The sequence below is a fragment of the Carassius auratus genome, unplaced genomic scaffold (assembly GCF_003368295.1).
Source record: "Carassius auratus strain Wakin unplaced genomic scaffold, ASM336829v1 scaf_tig00215135, whole genome shotgun sequence".
NCBI classification, from domain to species: Eukaryota; Metazoa; Chordata; class Actinopteri; order Cypriniformes; family Cyprinidae; genus Carassius; species Carassius auratus.
This window is the reverse complement of record NW_020527948.1, coordinates 560,746-588,678: the sequence shown is the minus strand read 5'-3', so window position 1 is coordinate 588,678 and position 27,933 is coordinate 560,746. Positions and strand designations below refer to the sequence as shown.

At 38.6% G+C, this 27,933-nt stretch overlaps 1 protein-coding gene across 1 annotated transcript; it reads left to right on the top strand.

The window, feature by feature from the left end:
- The first annotated feature begins 1,464 nt into the window (after positions 1-1,464).
- LOC113093793 (uncharacterized) lies at positions 1,465-27,810 on the top strand. The gene is made up of 10 exons (XM_026259360.1): positions 1,465-1,477; positions 1,994-2,235; positions 9,165-9,251; positions 9,338-9,424; positions 9,511-9,597; positions 9,684-9,770; positions 9,856-9,942; positions 26,317-26,482; positions 26,594-26,676; positions 26,778-27,810. The coding sequence occupies exons 1-10, from the start codon at positions 1,465-1,467 to the stop codon at positions 26,949-26,951; spliced, it is 1,113 nt and encodes a 370-aa protein (XP_026115145.1). The 3' UTR covers positions 26,952-27,810.
- Positions 27,811-27,933: the final 123 nt, after the last annotated feature.

Sequence of the window (27,933 nt, the reverse complement as noted above, 5' to 3'; positions counted from 1 at the left end):
TATACTCTACAGCCTAAATGCGTTTGTATGAAGTATGAATCCAAATTGTATATCATCATCCGCTATGTTGATCATGTGACCTACAAAGTTATAACAAGCACAAAAACGTAAAAGATATAAGTGACAGGTTTAATTATTGTATTTGTAATTATCTTGATAATGAAGAACGTTGCAGAAACGGCTGCCTTTTTATTTTGTGATTGTAGTATAGCCAATACTGTTGATTTTTTTAAAATATTTATATATTTTTTAACTCCACTAATGTGATCAAGTGTTATCCTTAAAACATTTGTTTTTTATTAGAAAACCCAAAATCGTTATCTCTTGAATATTTTTTTAAATAATTTTACGTGAAAAAACGTTTTTCTTTTATAGCATCTCATACTATGAACACATAATTTTTTTATTTACTGTTTTATGGCATTATGATTGTTTATTGTCAGATACAACCTCTTACCATGATCTTTTATGTAATAATTTGGCAATAATAATAAAAAAGTGGGTCAGGTGCACAAACACCTCACAGCGACTGCAATATCTGCACAAAGGGTACTTCGATCAGCTGCTTGAAGATCTCATCTTTGGAGAAGACTGTTGATTTGATACTCTAAAAATGTAAGTATTACTACTCGAAAATTAACATTACCCCATAATGAATTGCATCTTTTGCCCACCCCAACATTTACCATGCAATAATAACGATAAATGCCAACCAATAATTATATAATTTTTTTTTCCTTAAAATTACATTTTAGTAAAAGAAGCCAAATGTATTTTCTTTTGTGACACAGCTATACATGAATATATACACTAGTTAAATAAATGCAGTCGATGTGAATACATCCATTTTCAGTCAAGCAATTAATACATTAATGGATAAAATATTTATATTTTATTTACTGACAACCAAAAATATGTCTAAATGATTAAAATAATGTATAAAAGTTAGCATCACAATAAATGCATACATGCACAAGTCAACAACACATGATACAAAGCTTCATTCAAACTTATTGTTCTAACAATCAAGTATTTACAGATGGTGAACCCAACATCCTCCTGCCATCTGAACACAGCTGATACAGTTCTGCCGCTGCACTTCACAATCTCACTCTTCTCAATGGGGATGTCGTTGAGCAACAGGATGAGGAAGACCTTGATGACGGCTCTCTGAACCACACAACCTTGAAGCTAGAGCAGGGGAACACGTGCAGGACAATCTGACTGCTGTGTCTGCTCCAAACTTTTGTGTGCCTGCACCCCATGAGCACGACTAACTGAAAAACATTTACACAGAGTTTACAAGTACATGATTTATTACTTTTGTAGTGGGCTAAACCACTGAAGTGGTTCAAATATATAAATAAATTATACATTTATCCAAAGTGACTTACAGTGCATTCAGACTAACAGTTTTTACCTAACATGTAGTTTATGTAAATCTACTATTGAGTCGTGTACTTAATGGAGCTCCCCTGTTAGTTATGCATTATAAAACATGTTTACAGCTAAATCACAAATATGCTATATTATGTAGGTCACAGACAGACTGAGCCTGTGATACCTGGGGATAGCGTCTTTTTACCTTTTGCTTATATGTTGCTTACTTTAAGCCTTAGTTTTAATAAATTATTAACTCCAAAAACAATACCACTGTATGAAAATGACTTATACACTTCAATTTAAATAATTATTTCGGAAAAAAATAAGATTCTCACCGTTGTCTCTCACAGCAAGCTGTCATATTCGTCTTCTTTCCAGTTTAACGGCGGTTGGCATCCAGCTTATTGGTGCATTACCGCCCTCTTCTGTTCCGGAGTGTGGGTCAGATAATACGTTTTCCTACTAAAACGTACACTCTCACATTGTCCCCTAACATTAATATCTACACACACATCATGAATCAAATCCTGCCTAAAACCCCTGCCTCCCTTAAAACGTAATCAATATTCTACTCTGTGCCGCCATATTGCCAATAACTTATCGTTTTGAGGTCTCGCGTGGTTCTGTGTGATTTGGACAACTTCAAGTTACGCCTCCTACTTCAAGTTACGCCCCCGTCTTGCAGTCTGCAGACGTACACGCTTGGAATATCCAGAGGCAGGCTTTTATCTTAGAAAATCGCGCAAAAAATTGAGCGCAAAGGAGGAGCAGAGAGGGAAAGGAGAAAAGCCCTGGCCACAGACGCAGCAAGTTGCTGCAAAATCCCAGCCATTTTCGCCAGTAAGGGAGCAGGTCGGTCAGAATTACATTTATATTTATATGGTTCACTGAAAAAACCGAACTGTTCAGTTAAGCACACACGGTTCGACACGCGCTGGGACCGCTGTTCAACTTAAATCTGACAAAGCATCTGTAATATGGTTTAAATAAATAACACGTAAAACAAACATGGTTCAGATAATATATGTTTCTGTTGATGCATCCGCATTCTTGATTCCCAGACTTACAACAACAGCGATGAAAAAAAACTCTACAAATCATTCACTGTTTTTCAATACTAATACGAACACTGGATCATTCTCTTAAAGTGACAGTCTTTATATTAATCGAACAGCAACAACCGAGAAATCACTCACTGCTCTTGATTAAAAAGCTTTTTTTTATTACTTAAATAAAGAATTATCTTTAATTTATAGTCCAAAATGCAATGCTGTTTTACATTTGATTACTTTAATTTCTGTACCTAAAAACTAATGCAAAACCTACCTAAAAAAAACCTGAAAGTCAGTTTATTTTATTTGTATCTTTACTCTATTGTATTTATTTGTGCTGTTGCTTGTATTTATAATATTCTTAATAATATGATAATATATATTTTTTGAAAGTATAGTTTTTCCATAAACATAGCATATACAACTATACCGAAACCGTGACTCTAAAACCGTGAAACAAACCAAACTGTGAAAAAGTTGAACTGTTCCACCCTAATATTTAAATAATCATTTGGCAGACGGAAGCTTTCATTCAAACTTCAAAGCGACTTACAATAGATAAAATCAATTTAAAATAAATATATATTACAAATGTATATAATGATAGATGTTTTAAAAGAGCATCTTAATGACAAACTAGCACACTGTTTTACATATGAAGATACAGTATTTTTTTTAGTGCCAAAATTGACCAGAAACTGATTTTCAAATTGTAGCCTACCATATATAGCCTAGTGTACAATGCTTATTTATTTTGAAGGTGACGAAGGAAGCAACAGTAGCACTAGTGCTGTTAGTGCTCCTGCTTTGAACAAGAGAGGGTGGACTGTTCAGCTTTTGAGTCAGAGCAGGAACCTTCAGCTAAAGTTTAATCTATAAGCAAAACTAAACATGCTGGCTATACTCTTAGAAAAATATGTGCTTTTATGATTTATAAGGTCATCAGTAGTAGGACGGTGATCATTGGGAAATACAATTGATGGCTGCATAATTAATATAGATTATTGAAAGTTTTTATTTGATATTGCAGAGAAACTCAATGTGCAGAGTGAGAGAGAGGGGGATTCAGGGAAAGATGATAGAGAAAGTGAATGCCTTGATTCTTCTTGATACTTAATTTGATTATTTTGCCTGTCCACAGTCTAAGGATTTTGATTTATTTTTTAAGTATAACCCAATTCAAACAACTGAAAGAGCCAAAGAGTTTAGCAGTCTGGTGGACACATGAATTGGGTGGTGGTGACTGCAGCAACAGAGGTGGCCTGGGGTGGAGTCAGATTCCCGGCCTGATTTACTGTCCCAGTCCGCCAATGCCTAGCCTACTTTTATTTAGTTTTGAATGGTTCTGTTTAAAAGTAGAAATTTCAACCTTTCTGTAGATAATAGACATAGGATATTTCTAATTTGTTTAGGTCTGTGAGGCGAGTAGCCTAGGCTACCTATACACTGAGTTTCGGTTCATGTCTGAACGTGTTGTGATTGATTATACAAAATAATGAAACATGGATTAAAATTAAGATAAAATTAATACAAAACGAAATTCGTTTCAAAGAGAGGCTTTGTGTTTTCTGTTTGATGTTTTCTCTCTTCTCTCTCTCTCTCTCTGTTGGACAATGCTTGGCTTGTGTCCAGCGTTGAAGTTATTTGTTTATTAATGAAATACTGTTATTATAGTGTACGATTGCACTTTATTATTACACATTGTGTAGCTGTTCATTCTAAAGGTCCAGTCTGTCTTCTAATTTGTATGTAATTGTTACTCTTTGACATATTGAGTAAATCCTATGGACCAAGGCCTGTTGTGATATCTTGATTAATCCAAGTCCTATGGTAGAGTTCCCTCTTACTTGAATGTAGCTCACTCACCTGCCCTAACACACATGCACACTCACATACACCTACAGAACCTCTCCTGACTTTCTCTTTCTCGCTCTCTCTGGTTCTCTATCTCTCCCTTCCAGTGTTGAAATTAAGTTATCATTGCCTCATTAAATTGTGATTAAATATATTTATAGATATTTCATGTCTTTACTTGTCACTTTACTTAACACTTAACACTGCTACAGTTGAAGTTTGAAGCCGTGTTGTTAGTAAAAATATTGAGATGGTAGTAAAATAGGTGGTAAAAGGTAGTAAATTCAATTTAAGAATCTCTGTATAAACCCTGAATGAGCAACACAAACTACGGTGACCACCATAAAATAAGGTATGCATTTTTGCTTATATAATTACGTTGTGTTGTTTAACGGTCGGTTCTGAGTAGTAAGGACACTTAAAATCTGCTCTTCCAAATTTAGAAAACAAATTAAGTATATAAAAAAATAAAAAAGTGTTTTTATTCCAGGAACATTTCAGGACAGTGTCATGTGTAATTACAGAATAAGAGTAATTACAGAATAAGAGCCTCCCAAATCTCAAAAATAAGCTGCTGCATCTCTACATTTAAAAATGTATAAAAATAAAAGTTATAGATTGCACGGGCCACTTTCACCTCAGATTGAGAGTACACCTTGCCACAATGTCAAATGCATCGTTTAAGGACGGTCTGATGTGGAATTACAAAATAAGAGCCTCCCAAATCTCATAAACAAGCTGCTGCATCTCTACTTTCAAAAATGTATATTAAGAAAAGGTTATAGATTGCACAGTCCACTTTCACCTCAGATTGAGAGTACACCTTGCCAAAATATCAGCTGCATCGTTTCAGGACAGTCTGATGTGTAATTACAAAATAAGAGCCTCCCAAATCTCATAAATGAGATGCTGCATCTCTATATTCAAAAATATATAAACATTTAAGTTATAGATTGCACAGGCCACTTTCACCTCAGATTGAGAGTACACCTTGCCACAATGTCAGCTGCATCGTTTCAGGACTGTCTGATGTGGAATTACAAAATAAGAGCCCACCAAATATCATAAATGAGATGCTACATCTCTATTTAAAAAAATATTTACAAATTAAAGTTGTACATTGCACAGACAACTTTCACCTCAGATTGAGAGTACACCTTACCACAATGTCAGCTGCATCGTTTCAGGACAGTCTGATGTGTAATTACAAAATAAGGGCCTCCCAAATCTCATAAACAAGCCTCTGCAACTCTACTTTCAAAAATGTATATTTAAAAAAGTTATAGATTGCACAGGCCACTTTCACCTCAGATTGAGAGTACACCTTGCCAAAATGTCAGCTGCATCGTTTCAGGACAGTCTGATGTGTAATTACAAAATAAGAGCCTCTCAATCTCATAAATAAATTGCTGCATCTCAACATTAAAAAATATATAAAAATAGAAGCTATAGATTGCACAAACCCATTCCACCTCAGATTGAAAGTACACATTGCCATAGTTCCACATTGTTTCAGGACTTTTTGATGTGGAATTTCAAAATAAGAGCACCCCAAATATCATAAACAAGCTGCTGCATCTCTACTTTCAAAAATGTATATAAAAAAAAAAAGTTATAGATTGCACAGGTCACTTTGACCTCAGATTGAGAGTACACCTTTCTTGAGTGTTTGCTGTTAAAAAGCTAATTTTTAAAAAACAATTCTCCAGCTGTGATCTTTGGAGAGTCTTTAGCCACTCAACTCTCCTTCTCAACATGCATTAGGACGATATAGACATACGTCCTCTTCCTGGCAGATTTGTAACATTTTATGTTGATTGAAAATTCTTAATCCATTCACCCTGATGGTGGAAATGGTCCACTTAACCAATTTGTGAATCTCAATTATCAGCAAAAGATAATTTTCATTCATCAGAAATATATTCTTTGGTTTTTCTCATTGAGATGGATGATTGATGGAATTTGAGCTTTGTTTTCCCTCCTCTTTATATTTTTGTGAAACAGGTAGCCATGGTTGGATAATTTCATGTTTATAATCACGCTGGAGTGCTCAAAAAAAAATATATACCTCATTTTTGCTATATGGAATGCAAAAACGCAGATATAACCTAAGGTTTTTTCTGTATTGTGAGCAGTATTGAGATACTGAGCTTCAAAGTTTTTGCACAGTGTCATCTGTGTAAATGCAAACTGTTTACTTATAAGATGTTTTAAAACATAAAACTAGTGTTGTATCAATGTTGTACTTATAGTGTTCCTGTGGCTCAAATGGTAGAGCTTTGAATTAGCACTGCAAGGCTGTGGGTTTGATTCCCAGGGAACACATGTTAGGTAAAAAGAAATGTTAGCCTGAATGCAATGTAAGTTGCTTTGGATAAAAGTATCTTCTAAATGCATACATTAAATTTTTAATTTTAAAACTAAAATGTATATTTAATGTACTCATGACATTTATTTTATATTTAAAAAATCAGTATGGCTAAAATAACATGCAAACATTTACTATTGTAATTGAGACCAAATCAATTAAATTGTTATAACTGAAAATAACTCCGCAATAGCTACAGCAAAACACACAAAAAGACTGTAATTCCCAGGAATTTGGGCGGCTTTAATTAACAACATCATCAATAAAATAGTCGATCTTGAGTTTTTTTAACAAACATCGACTTGTGTGAAATTATTTATGTCCCGGGCTGGCAATACCGCGACTGAGGTGTCCTTGAGCAAGGCACTGACCCCCAACTTCTCCCTGGGCGCAGCAGCATAAATGATAACCACTGCTCCGGGTTTGTGTGTGTGTGTTCACCGCTGTGTGTGTGCACTTTGGATGGGTTAAATGCAGAGCACGAATTCTAAGTATGGGTCACCATACTTGGCTGTATGTCACTTCACTTTCTTTCACTTTATTTCTCTACACTGATTTACAGTTTTTCAGCTCTCTCCTCATCGCGGCGCAGTTCAGCGACATGACAAAGAAAGATGATCCTGATTGGTCCTCTTTTGTTTAAACAAAAAAAAAAGTCGCAAAATGTAAACAACTTTAAAAAGGAATATCACAAAATGTAAACAAGTTGTCCCAGAATATGAATATGAGAATAAAAAAATGTCAGATAGTACTTTATAATGCCAAATTTCAAAGAGCGCAAAATCGTAACGTTAATAAGTTCCTGTCAGGCACTTGTGAGACCTAAACAGCCATCCATCTTGAGGGCATCAACGCCCACTACAGTACAATTGACATTTCGCAACAATATTGCTGCATCAGGGTAAACACACAAAAATCGTAGGTTTGCACGAAGACTGGAAGGATGTCGAAGCAAGATGAAGGGTGACTGTAACTTTTAATACATAATAGAGTTCCTCTGCTAAATAGCTATATTTTGGTTGGACATTTAAGCAAAATTACTTGAATCGACAGTGACGGTGTTTGCTATCCACCATTAGCAAAATTAATGATCAACCAATTGAGTAGCACTATTCAGTAATTTATATATATATTTATATATACCATTTTACTGTGATGTCTGAGTTAATGCAATACTTTATTTTAAAATAAAGATGTTTTACCAGGACACTCGTAAGATCAATCAATTGCTGAAAATGATGATGCTATCATGTAAAAATAATCACGGTGATGATAACTTTGAACACTGATGTCATGGTTATGTTTTGAGCACTGTATAGGCCTAAAGCAGAAACATGTTTTAATCGCAAGTTTTCATCATACTGACACTTTGGATTTTCTACCAGAGTGCGCTCATTCAGGGTGTTTGGGGTGAGTAATTTTAGTTTTTTTTTTAATTTTACTATACATCCATAAAAATGCAGTTCAATAACTATGTCCAACAACTATGTTTTTTACTGTATTAATGGACTTTTTTTCCTCTATAGAACAAAACCAAACTTGTATCAATTGAGGAAATTGTGGAGTCAGTTGAATTCCTGACAAAAAATGTCATCAAATTTGATGATAATGTAACACGAAAAGACGGCTTTTGGGGACAGGTGTGCAGTGCACATACCATTTCTAACACCAAAAACAATCGCTATAGACTTCTTAGAGCATTTCATAAGGTGAGCACTTTGTTTCACTAAAAGGCTTTCAAAACCAGACTCTTGATACAAATGGTTATTCAAATTACAGTTAAAATATTGTGACGAGCACTCCCAGAGGAATCAGCATCGCCCTGGAAACCAAAGGAGAACACCTGCATGTCCTCATCACGGGCTGATCGGTCACAGCTGCTCCCCATCAGCCTACACGCTCTTAAGCAGCACACGCTGCCCTCAAACGATGGTCTCGAACCGAATGCAACGTTGGTCTTATCCCTCTCTCATTTCTTCGCAGAAAGCAGCGAGTGACCGACAGCCCACCCACTTTGGAGCACGTCAGGACACCCACTTTCACCTTGATTGGCACCGAAGAGCACAGAGAGCACACGGGAAGCACCAGCCACCAGAAAGCGGATCAGCATACTTCACCAGGCACCCTACACTTATCAATAAATCCACCCTCCGGGGCATTTAATTCACCCACCTCTTGTCGAGTGATTCTGCACCCCGTGACAATATGATTACACACACACACACTCACAAAACACTTTTATGTATAAATATGTATGTACATATACATTTCTCTTGTTGATGACAGTCAACAGTGATAGTTGTTATGTTGTGTTTTTACACCATCTTTTAAGGTTTAAAAATGTATCAGTTACATGCAGTTTTATATATTTACTAGTGAAATTATAGAATTTTCAGATTCATAGACAAAGTCAGAGGTTGACATGTCTGAACCAGTTAGTCAACCTTTTTGGTTCTGACATCTGTTTCATCTACAACTTCCTACCTTTTTCTATCTTTCTGTAAAAGCACCAGCCAGATTCATCCCCATCTCCAGTGACACGCGAGGACAGTGGAAGTGCTGCTGGAGATGAAAGACACAAGTCTTCTGAACCAGTTAGTCAACCTTTTTTGTACCGATATCTTTTTCATGCAATACTTCCTACGTTGTAATAACAGTATTTTCTGTCTTTCTATAAAAGCAGCAGCCAGAATCGTCCCCATATACAGTGACATCCGAGGACAGTGGAAGTGCTGCTGGAGATGAAAGACACGAGTCTTCTGAACCTGTTAGTCAACCTTTTTTGTACTGACATCTTTTTCATGTAAGACTTCCTACGTTGTAATAACAGTATTTTCTGTCTTTCTATAAAAGCAGCAGCCAGAATCTTCCCCATATACAGTGCCATCCGAGGACAGTGGAAGTGCTGCTGGAGATGAAAGATGCAAGTCTTCTGAACCAGTTAGTCAACCTTTTTGGTACCGACATCTTTTTCATGTAATACTTCCTATGCTGTAATAACAGTATTTTCTGTCTTTCTATAAAAGCAGCAGCCAGAATCGTCCCCATATACAGTGCCATCCGAGGACAGTGGAAGTGCTGCTGGAGATGAAAGACGCAAGTCTTCTGAACCAGTTAGTCAACCTTTTTGTACCGACATCTTTTTCATGTAAGACTTCCTACGTTTTAATAACAGTATTTTCTGTCTTTCTATAAAAGCAGCAGCCAGAATCGTCCCCATATACAGTGCCATCCGAGGACAGTGGAAGTGCTGCTGGGGATGAAAGATGTGAGTCTCCAGGCCAAGTAAGTTGTCACTGTTTGTGATTCATTTAAAACAGTTCAGGGTATTTGAGGCCACTAGGCCTGTCTGGTAATTGAAAAGTTTCTGATCCAAATACCTTTGACATTCAGGAGAGTTTTTCACAGTATCCTTTAGAAAGACAATGGTCCACTTCAGGGTTATAATCGTTATGGTTTCACACATGATAATAAAGGTTCAGTCTGTGATTTCTCAAAGTCATATTTTCTCAAATTTTGGTTCCTGTGGCTCAGTGGTAGAGCATTTTGTTAGCAGCACAAAATGTCATAGGTTAAATTCCCAACATACAGTACAGACCAAAAGTTTGGACACACCTTCTCATTCAAAGAGTTTTCTTTATTTTCATGACTATGAAAATTGTAGATTCACACTGAAGGCATCAAAACTATGAATTAACACATGTGGAATTATATATGGAATTATATACATAACTAAAAAGTGTGAAACAACTGAAAATATGTCATATTGTAGGTTCTTCAAAGTAGCCACCTTTTGCTTTGATTACTGCTTTGCACACTCTTGGCATTCTCTTGATGAGCTTCAAGAGGTAGTCACCTGAAATGGTCTTCCAACAGTCTTGAAGGAGTTCCCGAGAGATGCTTAGCACTTGTTGGCCCTTTTGCCTTCTGTCTGCAGTCCAGCTCACCCTAAACCATCTCAATTGGGTTCAGGTCCAGTGACTGTGGAGGCCAGGTCATCTGGCGCAGCACCCCATCACTCTCCTTCTTGGTCAAATAGCCCTTGATGCCTTCAGTGTGACTCCACAATTTTCATAGTCATGAAAATAAAGAAAACTCTTAGAATGAGAAGGTGTGTCCAAACTTTTGGTCTGTACTGTACATACATATTGTTAAAAACGAAGTAAAAAAAAAAATGGAAAGCCTGAATAGTAAGTAGCTTTGGATAAAAGTGTCTGCTAAATGCATAAATGTTAAAACGTTGATGAACACTATTATTATATTTAAAATCAACCCAAACAAACAAAATTCCCTTTATTACTTCACCTTTAAAGGTGCCATATGCAGAAATTGAGGTAAAAATATCCATAACATGACCTACACGCATCAAAAGAATGAGAAGAAATAAAGGCGATGATGTCATTAAAAAAATGTCAAGTTATAGTGCTGCAGAGATATCAACCTTAATTAGCATTAGCATTACTAGCCCCGGCCTGGCAGGTGTTATAATACCAGTTTCGGCCGTGAGAGGCGGTATGCGGGCAACATAACCACCAGCCAACCTGCAACGAATACACGAATAACTCGCAGGGCGTACCTGGACCTGATGTCAATCGTGTGGAAAGTACAGCCCACTACTTTCAGTTCAGAGAAGAGAGCGGAAGGATAGCTGAAGCCCTTGGCAAAAGACCAACACCCGCTACAGGGAAACAACCGCACTCGGAATCACAAATCAAATCCGATAAGAATACCAGAGTAAACATCGGCACTGCTTTTAATCGCTGGAGACAACTGATGGACCTGAAAGAAATGAGGTTTGACTCCGAACTTGCAAGTTAGATGCTGTTAGTATTTCGCTAGAAGTTTGTTTTATATGTTTGTGTATTTGTTTTCGGGAAGTTATAACATAGAAATGTATCGAAGGCTGTTCGATAAACGTGCTAATGTTAGCGATGGCTAACCGTAGCTGCGTTTGATAATTAGCTAGCTATAACTTAACGTTACCCATTTTATTAAATAGGGCTGTGCATGTCTTTACTAATGTACATCTCATCAGTAAAGACGCTCCTGTAATTAGGAGTATATCTCCAGTACGTGTGTTCAGATCAGGATTGCCAGGTTTTCACAACAAATCCTGCCCAGTTGCTTCTCAAAACTAGCCCAGTCTCGCTTCCAGAAGGTTCCCCGATAAAACATTGCTTCCCGGGGTTAAAATATAGGTTTTTTTTAGCAGGGTTGCCTTGGTATAATTCGCATTTTAGGGGCTAAATATCACGTTATTTGTATTGGGGTCGCTGTGACCAGCGGACATGAAAAACAACCACGACAGACTTGGCAACACTGGTTGGCATTTACTACACTGAGCCGTAATTCACTGACAATCTACACAACATCGATGTTAAAATCGCAGGCGATTCTTTGTCGATTTTGAAATCGATTTTGTGTTAGTTGTCGGTAGACTAAGGCTCTGTGCAGTTACTGCCGCTCCACCTGAAGCAGTGTTGCCAAGTCTGCGGTTGTTTTTCATGTCCGCGGTTTGAAGCAATCCCAATACCAATAACGTGATATTTAGCCCCTAAAATGCTAATTTTACCAGGGAAACCCTTTATATTTTAACCCCGGGTTAAAAAAATTATATTTTAACCCCGGGAAGCAATTTTTATCGGGAAACCTCCTGGAAACGCGATTGGGCTAGTTTTGGACTAGTTTTAAGAAGCAACTGGGCAGGATTTGTTGTGAAAACCTGGCAACTCTGATCTGAATGCACATGCTGGAGATATACTTCTAATTACAGGAGCGTCTTTACTGATAAGAGGTGAATGAAAATCGCATTCGATTTTTTGCACAGCCCTATGTATCATAACTAACCTGCTCTGTCTAGTCTGTTGGTCTCCGTGTCCTCTTTGCTTCGTGGTTTTTCTGTGCGTGAAAAAATTGATGTGTGGCGTGAAAGCATGTGAAAAGAGTCAATTGCGTGTGTCTCACGGTGAATGCTTGAGAGTTGGCACATTAGTTCTCAAGCAGAATAAAGGACAGGTTGATTATTGCTGTTTAGCGTTTGTATTAATCTATGATGTGTCCCTGTTTGCCTACAGGGACATAAAAAAATAAATTAAAAGTGATACGTGGACCAAGGTGTCTGAGATTGTTCATTTTAAGTAAAGGATCCTAATATTTCGTCCACAACAATATTTAATGAGGTTATAACTCCTTGTGGTTAGTATGCACGAGATCAACAAGCTTGTTTGCTTTGCGGCCGCTTTAAATACAAAATAATCATTCGATCTATGTTAGAGCGTCTGAGCGCTCACAAATCTTTCTGCAGCGTCGTGAGCAGAGCGGCAAGAGCGATTTTTGACGCTCTCGACGCCGGCGGTGTGAACGCACAGTTAGGCTTCAGCTATGGCTGTAGTGTTGTTGTGAAAGTAGGGGCGGAGCATAGAGACTATGCCGTTTCTCGTTTGTTACTCTAGAGTAGACCAATTCACTTTATTGAGGCATACTCCCCCATCTGTTATGGAATGTGGAGTATGACTTGATTTTTTTTGCCAAACATCACAGATGGCACCTTTAAAAGACATGAACATGTAAAGCAGTTGTTGAAGTAACTTTGTCACAGCTGAAGTGGACCAATATAATGCTTTTAAAAAATAAAGTCCACCCCATCCAACGTTCTGATTGAACACTAGTTTATAAAATAGCATTTTTTGTTTTGTTTTCTGACCCTTTAATTTTTTTAAAATATGAATTAAAATAATGTTATTTTATAACTATTTTTGAAGTAGTTTGTTTATTTTTGTAATGTCACTTTACATTTTTGATGTTTGAATTACTACAAGTATTTGTATTCAGGTTTGACAATATTAATAACACAAAAACTGTTTTAGAATTACACTACATAGTTTGGTTTCGAATATTGGAACCATAAATTGATAAATTAATAAAGAAGATATAGTTATTGAAATTTTGCGTATCCATGCTAGAAAAATGCACATGGATAGGTGAACAGTCGAAATGTGTCCCCCAAATGAGCAGCACTATCTTAAGCAACAGACAAATAATTAAGTTTTTATAGTACAGATTAAACCTTCACACGTAACACATAAGTAGTTTAGTGTAGATGATCGTTTTTAAAAAACATTTTTTTTTCTTCATGGCAAACCATTAACATAGTACTTTTTCCATTAGGGCTTCATGATTATTGAATCAGATGAAGACGGGTTCGTCAAAATCTGTGTACCTAAGAACCCCTCCTCCTTTTTCATTGACAAGAGTGAGTGGGATAACATGATAAAGAAGAGGAAAAAAAGAGGCTTTGCAGGACTCCAATGGACCACAGTAATTTCCAAAGGGCTGAGGACAATACACCCAATACTGTTCATTTGCTTTTAAAAGACACAGACTGAAAGGATTGGGTTTGAAACAAACCAGCTCAGAATTTACATGTCTTGCCTACTGCCGATTTGAAGATTGTCCAGTCACTGTTAAAGTGACTGTGGATAGTGACAAGGACCTTAAAGCAACAGTTTAATTTCAGGGTGAAGAGTGCATACATAATCGCACTGAACTTACAAGAAGACCTGTAAGAGCAAATCACAGAAAAACATTAGGGAAGGAATTTCAAAAACAGCTCCCACGAGCAATGTTTCTAGAGAACACAGCCAAAATACCTGAGGATGTAATGAAGTCCGGCTGTAGAGATGTTGCTCCCAGTTGCAATGTCTTGAAAAACATTTCATGGGAAGCCCGTTAGTCAAGCCGCCAACACAGTAATGAAAAAATCAGCCTTCAAATAATGCTACAAAAGACAACAAACAGTCCAGATGAGGTACTCCAGAAAGTGTTGCTACACCCAAAAGGGGTCCTGCTGTGGTCAAAAAGGAGTATACACATATATCAGGAACGATGCCAGGAGGACATAATTTATCTAGATGCGACTGGAAGCATAATGAGGAGAGAGACAGGATCGCCTCCATTCTATGTATATGATTTGGTGGTCAGAAATCCACACAAAACCTCATCTCCATTTCCTGTTGCCACGTACCTTACTTCCGACCACACCACAGCCTCAGTTTTGTATTTTCTTGAGGCATTTCTAACAGACGTGGCAAGGTGGTTTGGAAGGAAGGGTATGCGGTCACCTGTCATGGTCATTTGTGATGGGTCAATTGTGTTAATGTAGGCTATATGCATGGCATTTGCCAAAAAAAAAAAAACTGACTGACACAATAAACCACTATTACAAAATTGCAAGTGGAAAAGGGAAACCGGAAGATTTTGATGTGCCAATTCTGCATAGATGCCTCAGCCATGTGATGAAGAATGCAAAGGAAATGTGCAGAAAGTAGTAGGCAGAATCTATTATTTCTGCAAAATCCTTGTAGTACACATTAAAAAAATATATTATGAAATTTGTCTGCATTAAGTACATTTCTAATACAACAGCAAATCTTAAATGCAGAACATTATGCATCCGTAATATCCATAAATGCTGTCATGTTAGTTTTTAAAAATTCAAATTCAATTATGATATTACTTTCCTCAGTGCAACAATCCACTACCACCTGGCAATGCATGTCTTTGGTGCCCTCAAAACTGCAAGCACTTTAAAAGAACTGGATGACATGGTTCAAAGTGCTACAGTTGTCTTCTCCAGTCCATGCTGTGGTGCAAGTGTTGAGAAGCACTTCAAGAACCTGCAATCGTGGCTGCAGAAAAAAGGGACTCCTTTGGATGAGACTACCAAGTCTAGGGGGGGTGCAGAGGACTTGAAGGTAAATGTTAGATCTATCACCTGACCTTCCTGATCTATCTATCTATCTATCTATCTATCTATAGGACATGGTAATTGTCAAAAAGGTCAAAGTGAGAACTTTTATTATTTTATTATGTTGGGGAATTTACAGTTAAAACCCAAGGACCAGATATTTGGCAATGAAGACCAGGAGTCAGAGATGAGTTCAATTAATAATAATTATTTTACTTGAAGAAAATAGTTTGCAATTTCATCAGCAGAAGTCAGCTTCAATACTCTCGACGGAGTTCGTAGGCCGCCCCCCGTAAAATACAAAATCAACCACAGTTATACTCCAGACAGAAGACATTAGTTGCGTCAAAGCGCTGGTCAGCAGCAATCTGATTGGTTCCAAAACCTAGATAAACTTAGACAATCTTCACATATGGGCATAAACATCTTCAGCATATCTCCAATGATTGTAGCAGGCGTCAGCACGGGTGAAGAAGACACCTCATCTCAGGTCCAGATGTCAGCAATGTCAGCAGAAACTATTCTTCTGTACAGAACATAGGTGCTGACATACACACATACACACAAAGCCCATATCTATAATTCAAGGTTCTCTAGCACTGGCAAGTCTCTTATCACTACGGTTGGATACACACACATAATAGGCCGACATTAATCTTGAGGAATAGAAATACAGGATAGAACAGGATTCACAGTTCTACATTTCTTTTCGTCCCTCGCAGCACACGTAGAGGAAGGGCCTCCCCTGAACCTTGTAGCTGACCTTGTGACCCTAGGAGAAGGAATACACTCACATTTGCTCCTGTCTCACATATGCTCCTGTCTGTAACTTCTAAACACTTCTAAAACTGAAAATATATATCTGTGTAAGCAGCATGCATCTATCTATATGTTTATGGCTTTTTACTTAATTAGTTAAATCATACAACAATCTTGGAGGTTAAATACTGATCAAACACTTGATTAATAATTACACAATATTAATGAGATAATATAAATATATATATATATATATATATATATATATATATATATATATATATATATATATATATATATATATATATATATATATATATATAGAAGAAAGGATATGATCAGTGGCATCCACTCAGTCCTCTCCTTCAATTATTATTTTGGTTATTGGACTAAGGAGGACATACTGGTAACCACAAAGACTGTTGTCTTCTCTTGAAATGTGGCAAATTTGACAAGTACTACAATTTACAGTTATTATCAGTTAGTTTGGAGAATTTCTTAAATCATTATTAATATTGCAAACCAGTAAGTGCATATCTCAAAACAATTTGTACAAACTGCATTCAACAATGGATTACTTGCAAAAGTATTACTTTCCAAAAATCCATAGTTAATCTCTCAAAAGTAAGTATTTGTGTCAAGAAATAGATCATTGACATGATAATGACAAAACCTTTTTTTCATTGTTCACAAATGTCCAAAATGTTTAAGTCATATTGTCAGTTTGTCAAAGCACAGTTTCCTTATGTCTGTGTTCCTGTGGCTCAAAGGTTGTGGGTTCGATTCCCATGGAGTACACATGTTAGGTTAAAAAAATTATAATGATTTGTTAGCTTGAATGCACTGTAATCAACTTTGGATAAAAGCATCTGGTAAATGTAAATCTAATGTCCAGATGTAAACTATGGTTTGGTTTCCATTGAAAATGCACAAGGCTGAGTTTCTTATGTATGGAATATATACATTTCAACAGCCCAAATTTACACATTACTGCATGTGCGATATTAATTACAAGACAATGGACAGGATTCACAATTCTGCTGTACTGTACTTGTGGTCTGACCATAGAAATACATTACAATGTCAATAGCCGTGTTTCCACTATCGAGCTAAGACCGGGCGTGCTAGTGCGTGCCAGGGCCAGTCGCGTTTCCACTGTCACTTCCGGGGCTTAATCGTGCCTCGCCGGGGCTTCCTTGGGGCCAACGGCCAGGTTTTTTCGGCCCGACAAAATCCTTGGGCCAAAGCGGGCCAGCTGGGGCTAGAGGAGGGGTTACGAACAAAGGCGGAGTTTCTCTGTGTCTAGAGAGCGTCAGCGCGGATAATTTCAGAAAGATAACAATTTTAACACCAGCATTAAATACTTTTTAAAATCAGTTGAGCTCAAAACTCACTCTTAGTCAGCAGCGAGTGTTTGAAATAACTTGATCCGATGTGGATTATAATCACTAAACAAGGCAGAAATATTTATAAGCGATGTAAAAGACTATGCACGATAAACATTAACATTACCATGGTAAATATGACCGCTTGGAGAAATAAGACGTCAGCTTCTTATTCTCTATCACAATTGTGTATTTATTAAGTAACATTTTATCTGTCGTCTTGTTTCGTGAGTTTAGCTCCACGTTGCATATCATCAAAATATTGTAATAAATGTGGGGGAGTATTCATTTTGATTGGCTTTGATCTTGCCTACGTGAACTTTACACAGCGCATTCTTTCATATTGATGGAAGAAGAGACTTGATTGGACTCACCTGGAGTAGAGGTAATTTAAGAGACAATGTGAAGAGGAAAGGGGGCGATGGCAGGAGTTTTGGCTTTTGCGTTCGAGGGAAAAACGGTGGACGCTTTTTGGGTTGCTCGAGACCATTAGGGTTTGTTTGGCAACGAAGATAGCGAGTTAGATCGTATTTGTTGGGTTTAGTAAGATAGTGGGGGGATGTTAGGAACGCAAGCTTTTTGGTTAATGGATGCTTCTGAGAAACAGCGCTGTTGGAAAAGGATGTATCAGTATTACTTACGCTGTGAATCTTAAACGAGTCTGTGCTGCGTTTAAAGAACTTACCAGTACCTTTATTGGACTCTAAAATAATTTGTGCTGTGCGACGAGGATTCCTCAGGCCTTGTGATTCATAAGAAGACCTGCTGTACAGAGGGGACTTGTCAGCACTATCGTCGTTAGATTTTCACTGTCGTGACTGCTTGAACTGGGATAAAATACAGGAGTGTACGTGCTGTTTTTGAGGACGCCGACTTGGCAGGGCTGATCCCTTTCCGTAGACCCCAGGGTGGGGTCTTGATTCCAGGAAACGGGGAAGTGTTTTATACTTTAATTTTTTTGTTGTATGTATGTGTGAGAATGTATGTTGTAGTTGTGAGTTTTTAAATGTTCTACGAACAACTCTGTGCTTACCGAGCTGGGGGAAGCGCTGAATTTTCACTGTGTAATATGATTAGTGTTTGATCACGAATTGATTGTGCTGTGTGACCACTAGAGTGCAGTGCAGTGCCGTGTTGGAGTGTCACTGGTGTATTGCCGTTTGCTCTAGCAAAGACGTACAGAGTTAATGTTTGTTGAATTTAATATGTTTATTTAAATCGTGTTTCTTTTCTAATAATTAATAAATATTTGTTACCTGTGAAGAACTGGTGGTATGACATACCTGTGGTCCTCCATATAGGTCTGGTAAACCCCCCCCCCTCATAAATAAAGAAAAAAAAAGGAGCGGTTTATTACACTGGTGGCAGCGGTGGGATAGTGATCAGCTAAAATGGAGGATGAGGGTATGTCTGTGTCACAATTAGGTGCAAATTTTCCAGCTTCAAGTAGCGTTATGGCAGCTGCTACTGCTAATGTAAACCCAGTTTCTCGCCCACTTTTTATGCCTGAGACCTTTACAGGGGTAGGAAGGGAATGGTCTGATTGGTCTGAACAATTTGAAATGGCTGCCCAAGTAAACGGGTGGAATGATGAGCTTAAGTTAAAGTTTATGTCTTTGTTATTTTCGGGTCGAGCCAGAGATATTTATGGCGGATTGCCTAGTGAAGCAAAGAATAATTATGTTCTTTTGAAAGATGCAATGGGTAAGTGTTTGGAGCCATGCGAGAGTGCAGATTGGAATCGGGTGAGCTTTTCTTCTCGACGCAGGCTCCCTAATGAGACGGCTCGTGAGTTTGGTAACGCATTAAGACGCTTAATTCATAAAGCTTACCCTTCTGCTGATGCTGCTACTCAAGATTTACTGGCTCGTGACCATTTTGTTGCCCATGTAGGCAGTGGTGATATGCGTATACATCTTCGCAGCGCAAAACCTGCTACTTTAGAAGGTGCAATTAATTTGGCATCTGAATTGGAGCTTATTCGGAATTTAGAACACACACATTGTTCAGACTTGAAAGTTCGTGGTCTGAGTGCTCAGAATTTGTATTCTGATAATAAGCTCGAAGTTTTACTGGGCATGGTGGAAGAATTGCGTCAAGAAGTTAAAGCATTACAGGTTACTGTAAAGGATATGCAGGCAAAGAATAGTCCGGTCTCTGCACCTGCCACTCCCCTGATGAGTGTACAGGAGCCACAGGTCCGTTTGCGGACCGATACATGCTGGGAATGTGGTTGTACTAGACATCTGCGCAGGAATTGTCCTTATTTGCAGGGAAACTGGAAGGGGCAGGCACAGTAGGCCAAATGCCTGCCCCTACGGCCGCGTCAGATAAATTGGCCTCAGTTTCTACAACCGGTGCTGGAGTATTTTTGACAGGTAAAATAGGTGGGTGTGAAACACGTTTGTTGATTGATACGGGGGCACAGGTTTCAATTGTTCCCAAGCAGTTTTGGTTAAATGTCACTAATGGAGGGTCTAGCTTAGACGGCTATCAAGGCAGAGTAGCTGTGGCCAATGGTGGAGAGATGTCCATTCTAGGTCGCTGGCAGACTGTGTGCCAGTTTGATTCATTGGCTGTGATTGCAGAGTTTTTGGTGGCTGATGTTACCCCCCAAGAATTGCTGCTGGGAACAGATTTCCTTTCTAAATTTGGGGCAGTTATTGATTTGGGGGAAAAATGTTGCTGGTTAATGGGAAAAAAGCTTCCCCTGTTTAGTGAAGATGGTAGTGTACAACCCAAAGTAGTTAGGGTACAGGAGGATGTCATGTTGCCTCCTCGAACTGAAGTCATTGTGCCTGGTAAGGTGGAAGGACTACTGCCACAACATTATGAGGGTATGGTTGAGCCTTTTTCCCTTATGCTTCCATCGTGTGATGTTTTGGTAGCTCGAGTGGTTTGTAAGGTTGAGGAAGGGGTGGTACCCGTGCGAGTCGTTAATGTGTCAGATGACCATTGTGTTTTAAAGCAAAACATGAAGATTGGTACTTTTTTTCCAGATGTAGAGGTAGGCGATAGTGCGTTAACTACAGAGCCGAATGACCCAATTTCCTCCCTTCCTTTGACTGTTGACTATTTAGTGTCACACTTTGGGTTGAGGGAGCAGAAGTTTGACTCTATTCAAATGCGGGCAATTGAGGATTTATTACACCGTAATTTGTTTGTATTTAGTAAAGGGGATACTGATCTTGGGAGAACTCATCTTGCTTCTCATAAGATAGACACTGGTTCTGCACAGCCTGTTAAACTGCCCCCTCGTCGCGTTCCCTTGCACCTCCAGCAGGATGTGGCAGAGCAGATTAAACAGATGCAAGATAATGGCATTATTCGTCCGTCATGTAGTCCGTGGGCAGCACCTGTGGTGTTAGTTAGGAAAAAGGATGGTAGTCTCCGTTTTTGCGTGGATTATCGCAAGTTAAATGATGTTACAAAGAAAGGATGCATACCCACTCCCTAGGATTGATGATGCACTTGATAGTTTAACAAATGCTTGCTGGTTTTCCACTTTAGACTTAGCAAGTGGTTACTGGCAGGTGGAAGTTGATCCTCAGGATAGACCCAAGACTGCATTTATTACCCGTCAGGGTTTATTTGAATTTAATGTTTTAAGTTTTGGGTTATGTAACTCTCCAAGTACGTTTCAGCGTCTTATGGATGTTGTTTTGGCTGATTTACAGTGGACTACTTGTTTAGTGTACTTGGATGATATTATTGTTTTTGGACGAACTTTTCAAGAACATCTTCAGAGACTTGATGAGGTGCTCTCTAAACTCCGTTGCGCTAATCTTAAGGTTAAGCCTTCTAAGTGTACCCTTTTTGCCTCCCAAGTACGATATTTGGGCCATGTTATCTCTGCTGGGGGAGTGATGGCAGATCCATCTAAAATAGAGGCAGTACGGGCTTGGCCTACACCTAAGACTCAAACTGAGGTGAGAAGTTTTTTAGGCCTGGCCTCTTATTATAGGAGATTTCTTAAAGGGTTTGCAGAGATCGCTCGCCCCTTACATCAGCTTACAGAAAAAGGGAAAAGATTTTGCTGGGGGGAAGAGTGTCAGGAGGCCTTTCAGCAGTTAAAAATGTGTCTCACTATTGCCCCTGTTCTGGCTTATCCAGATCCTAAAAAGCCCTTTATTTTAGACACTGATGCTAGTGATGTGGGGATTGGGGCTGTATTGTCTCAAGAAGAAGGGGGCTTGGAGCGGGTGGTGGCTTACGCTAGTCGAGCTTTGACTAAACAGGAACGGAAGTATGCCACCACAAAGAAGGAGCTCCTTAGCGTAGTGACCTTTACCAAGTATTTTAAACACTATTTGTTTGGGAGGGAGTTTGTATTGAGAACCGATCATAGCTCATTGCGTTGGCTGCATAACTTCAGTGGGTTGGAGGGTCAGTTGGCTCCTTGGGTTGAGCAACTGGCCAACTTCGAATATAAAATCATTCATAGACCAGGAAAACAGCATGCCAATGCGGATGCTTTGTCAAGGCTCCCTGGATTAGTCAGGGAAGACATTAGGGAGGGGGGTGGTAATTTCCCTCAGCCTAAGGGACAAGTGACCGTTCGGCAGTGAGTGAAGCAGAGGGAACGGGGGGTACCTTAAGAGATCTGGCGGGGAGTGAGGATGAGTTGGTTAAGGCTCAACAAAGGGACCCTGATATTCAGCTGCTCGTTCGTCTGAAAAGTGGGTTAGAGGAAAGTAGTAGGGAATTGGAGGGAAACCCTGCTCTTGTTAAATATTTGCCAGTGTGGGACCAATTGCAGGTCCAGAATCAGCGGTTGGTGAGAATACCTCCTGCTAATTCTGATGCTGCTTCTGTGATACAGGTGGTTTTACCAAGAAATTTGGTTCCAGGGGTGTTGTTTATGTTGCATAATACAATCACTGGAGGGCATTTAGGGATTCAGAAGTTACAAGCTAAGGTAAAAGATCGTTTCTATTGGCCTGGGTGGTTTGGGGATGTGAAAAAATGGTGCAGGGAGTGTCATGATTGTGCATCTCGCAAGGATAGTGGAAAAGCACCTTGTGCCCCCCTTCAAATGTCTAGGGTGTCCCGCCCATATGAGCGGGTGGCATTAGACATACTGGGCCCACTGCCAGAAACCCCAAATAAAAATAGGTACATTTTAGTTGTTGGTGATTATTTTTCAAAATGGACTGAAGCATTTCCTCTTCCCAATCAAGAAGCTCAGTCTATTGCTAAAGTGTTGGTGGAGGAGTGGGTGTGCCGGTATGGGGTTCCTAGGAGTGTGCATTCTGACCAAGGCAGAAATTTTGAGTCTAGCCTGTTTAAGGAGCTGTGCAGATTGTTGCAAATAAACAAGTCGCGTACTTCTCCTTATCACCCCGAGTCTGATGGGCTAATAGAACGGTTTAATCGTACACTACTATCGATGCTCTCATTATTTGTGGATGATAACCAGATAAATTGGGATAGGTTGTTGCCATATGTTATGATGGCTTATCGTAGTAGTATACAGGCAAGTACTGGATTTACACCATATAAGGTGTTATTTGGGCGGGAAATGGTCCTTCCAGTTGATATTATGTTGGGGGTAGATAATGGGCAGACATTCCAATCTGTAAATGAATATGTGACTGGAGTAGCTGAGAGCTTATCGACAGTAGTAGAAGCCGTAAAAAGGCATCAGGATCTGGCTTCAAATCGGCAGAAGACACATGCTGATTTTCGAGCGAATTTCCACTACTATGTAGAAGGGGAGTTGGTTTGGATTCAAAATAAAACTCGGAAACGTGGTGTGTCCCCTAAGTTGCAGAGGCGCTTTAAGGGGCCATTTAAAATCTTAGAAAGGGTCTCTGATGTGTTGTATAGAGTTCAGCTAGTAGAAGGGGGTTCTGAGAGTGTTGTGCATTTCAATCGAACGAAGCCTTATGTTGCTTGTTCTGTTTCAGAGTCTTGGCCAGCCTGCCCTATAATTACTACTGAATGTCAGCCAACTGAGCAACACTCCCATGACCAAAGTCCTGCTGTTTCGGAGGCAGTCAAGGTCAGGGAGAGAGCCGAGCGACACTCCAAGGCCCAAAGTCCTGCTGTTCCAGAGGTGGTCAAGATCAGGGAGAGGGCTGCTGTATCCAGCGTGGAGGAAAGAAATTCCATATTAGAGTCTGCTGTGGAAGGGGGACTCTCCGGCAGAAACTTGTGTTCTCTTCCTGTGGACACAGGTTCTGGTGAGCTGCAGCTGGAGAATGGGGATCAGATGATAGAAGTTGGAGACATCTTGGAGTCATGTCCACAAAGGAGTCGGCCAGTTCGTTCTCGGAAACCACCAGCTTGGTCTAAGGACTATAATTTGATGTGACTCGGGGACGAGTCCTGTTTATTTGAGGGGAGGGGACAGTGTAATAAATGTGGGGGAGTATTCATTTTGATTGGCTTTGATCTTGCCTACGTGAACTTTACACAGCGCATTCTTTCATATTGATGGAAGGAGAGACTGATTGGACTCACCTGGAGTAGAGGTAATTTAAGAGACAATGTGAAGAGGAAAGGGGGCGATGGCAGGAGTTTTGGCTTTTGCGTTCGAGGGAAAAACAGGGGACGCTTTTTGGGTTGCTCGAGACCATTAGGGTTTGTCCGGCAACGAAGATAGCGAGTTAGATCGTATTTGTTGGGTTTAGTAAGATAGTGGGGGGATGTTAGGAACGCAAGCTTTTTGGTTAATGGATGCTTCTGAGAAACAGCGCTGTTGGAAAAGGATGTATCAGTATTACTTACGCTGTGAATCTTAAACGAGTCTGTGCTGCGTTTAAAGAACTTACCAGTACCTTTATTGGACTCTAAAATAATTTGTGCTGTGCGACGAGGATTCCTCAGGCCTTGTGATTCATAAGAAGACCTGCTGTACAGAGGGGACTTGTCAGCACTATCGTCGTTAGATTTTCACTGTCGTGACTGCTTGAACTGGGATAAAATACAGGAGTGTACGTGCTGTTTTTGAGGACGCCGACTTGGCAGGGCTGATCCCTTTCCGTAGACCCCAGGGTGGGGTCTTGATTCCAGGAAACGGGGAAGTGTTTTATACTTTAATTTTTTTGTTGTATGTATGTGTGAGAATGTATGTTGTAGTTGTGAGTTTTTAAATGTTCTACGAACAACTCTGTGCTTACCGAGCTGGGGGAAGCTGTGTAATATGATTAGTGTTTGATCACGAATTGATTGTGCTGTGTGACCACTAGAGTGCAGTGCAGTGCCGTGTTGGAGTGTCACTGGTGTATTGCCGTTTGCTCTAGCTAAGACGTACAGAGTTAATGTTTGTTGAATTTAATATGTTTATTTAAATCGTGTTTCTTTTCTAATAATTAATAAATATTTGTTACCTGTGAAGAACTGGTGGTATGACATACCTGTGGTCCTCCATATAGGTCTGGTAAACCCCCCCCCCCTCATAAATAAAGAAAAAAAAAGGAGCGGTTTATTACAATATAATAATGATTTTTGTTCGGGAGCTTTTATAAAAATAGAGAGTCTGCGCTGTGGATCATTTCAGAAAGATAGCCGCTATAACGCCAGCATTAAACGCTTTATTTAAATAAGTTGAGCTCAAAACTCACTTTCAGTCAGCAGCGAGTGTTTGAAATAACTTGATCCAATGTGGATTATAATCACCATACAGGGCAGAAATATTTATAAGCGATGTAAAAGACTATGCACGCTGGGCATTAACATTAAACATGGTAAATATGACCGCTTGAAGAAATCAGACGTCAGCTTCTTATTCTCTATCAATCGTGTATTTATTTAGTAACTTATATTATCTATCACAAGCCTCGTCTCGAGAGTTTAGCTCATGTTGCCTATTATAAAAATATAATAATGTTTTTGTTCGGGATCCTTTATAAAAATAAAGATATAATTCATTGTTAATGTGACGTATAGGCCACTGTGACTACAAATAAACAGAAACAGACTCACTGAATAAGCAGGCTATTTTCATAAGCGTTAAAAATAAATAAATAAAATAGAAAGTGTATTTATGTGTGGTTAATTTTGAGTCTTGATAAATTAAAGCAATATGATCACTGTATCACTTATTCTATAGTTAAAACATCCATGCTTTTGAATTTGAATATATAACAAAGCATGCAAACAAACGGCCGCTTTTATCATGTTCGTTTTGTGATCGCGCATGTTCCAGTGACTTATTTCTTAATTTTCTGATAACTTCTCTAGTGAAATAATGAGGTTGCATGACGTTGTTCTGAGAGGCGTGCAAAGGGCATGTTTTAGTGACGAGCAGCGGTGCTTCAAGCTCCACTGTGGAAACCCTGCGCTATACTGGCCTCGGTGCTACTGGCCCGAGGCTATGAGCCCCGCCCGGCCCGCTTTAAGCCCTGGCTCGCACTGGCCCGACAGTGGAAATGCGGCTATTGTGATAGAAAATTAAAAGACACGAAAGCCAGTGGAGAAAAAGATAAAATAACAGAGGTAAACACACACAAAAAAACCTTGTGGATGCAGTGTAATTTTAATAAAGAACCAGTATAATATTTTTGGACATCATTACAAAAAACAATTTATAATGTAGAAAACAGCAAACAGTTGTGCACAGTCAGTAAAATGGTTGTACAAAAGTGGTCACAATTTGTTCAGAGTAGTGAGAGATTGCTTTTATGATGATGTGCACAAGATACTATATGATGTGGAGGTTGAACAAGTAGTTTTGAAAATTTCATTTCTGATCTGAAAATGCTCCAAAGCATCTGAGAAAAACTGTAAAACACCTCTAATAACACATTGTTGCATTCTTTTTAGGATATTACAGGAAGCAACAGATTTGCAAAACGTTGCAATGCAATTATTTCTAATGCCCCACTTGACAAGCATGGAGAGGTCAATATGTACCAATGCAAAGGGCTTATTGATCACCTCAAGAAATACGTTCTGCCATTTGCTGGATTATGGACCGGGATAATGTTAGGTTTGTCATATAACTATGTCACATTTCCCTTTCTGGACGGAAATATTAGACTGTGTGTTTTCTGACAATTTGAAAAAATGTTTCATTTTTTTTTTTTTTTTAAATACAAAGGTGACCTTGGACGACATGAGACAGGACCACAATATAAGCAGTGCTCCAGGAGATACAATGCCCTGAGAAAGCTTACAAGACAAGTAATTATATAGTGTGTACCATTAGAGTAAATTGTGACACAACTCTTATTTTGTCTTACAGCTAAATTATGTTTTCACCCGTCTTTTTTATCCTTTCTCAGAACATTACACAGGACAACAAAACTCTAGGAGTAATAGAAAAGAGCCAGTGGGACTTGAAACATATTCGTTTTACTTCTGGCCGGCTCACCAGGCTTGATAACTTTGTAGCCCAGTATCGGATTAGCCACACTGTACTCCTGAAGGAGTATGAGGACTCTGAAAGAGTTTTCTGAAGGAAGGTTAGAATATTTTGGAAAGGACAATAATAGGAGAATTTTTTTATTTATTATTCTTTTTTATTGCCTTTTAACTATACACATGTACATACACATTTCAATGTACCAAATAAAACATAAATCAACAAACAAAACAAAACAAAACCAAAAGCTTCTCAGTATTTTACATTAATATACAATACCACCTCTTTTCTTTTCTTCTATCAAAACATTTCCAACTCCACCACATTTTACAAACAATTTGAAAGGTCCATTTACATTTATTTTTTTATATATATATGTTATCTTTTCCATTGACATGTTTATTACCATCTCTTTCAGCCAACGACCTATACTTGTTGCACATGTACTTTTCCAATTTAAAGAAATAAGCCGTTTCGCTTGAAGAATACATATATTTATAAATATATGCTCTGTTTTCTTTAACTTGATCTCCTTAGGGTATAAATGAAATAAAAAGATTAAAGGTGACAGTGGTATGTTAACATCAAGGATATTTTCTATCATTCCTTTCACACCTTTCCAAAACTTCTGAAGTTCTTCACACTCCCATATACAGTGATATAATGTTCCTTTAAAGCCACTGCATTTTAAGCAAGCGTCTGGGATATTTTCATTGTATTTATGTAATACAACTGGAGTTATGTAAATCCTCATCAACCACTTATATTGTAGCAGTTTCAGACGTGTGTTCATTATAAGTGATTGAGCTTCCTTGCATGCTTCCATCCAGTCCTCCATTAAAATATCCACCTTAAGATCCGATCTCCAAGCTTCCATTTTATAATCTGAAGACTCCTTTGATCCTGACATCAACATATTGTATAATGAAGAAATTAAACCTTTACTAAAACAATTTCTTGTCACTTCTTTTTCCAAGATAGACCATGATGGCATATCAAGGGAATTATTTTGTGATTTGAGGATAAAGTTTCTTATTTGTAAATACTTAAAGAAGTGTTTTGCAGGAATATTGTAT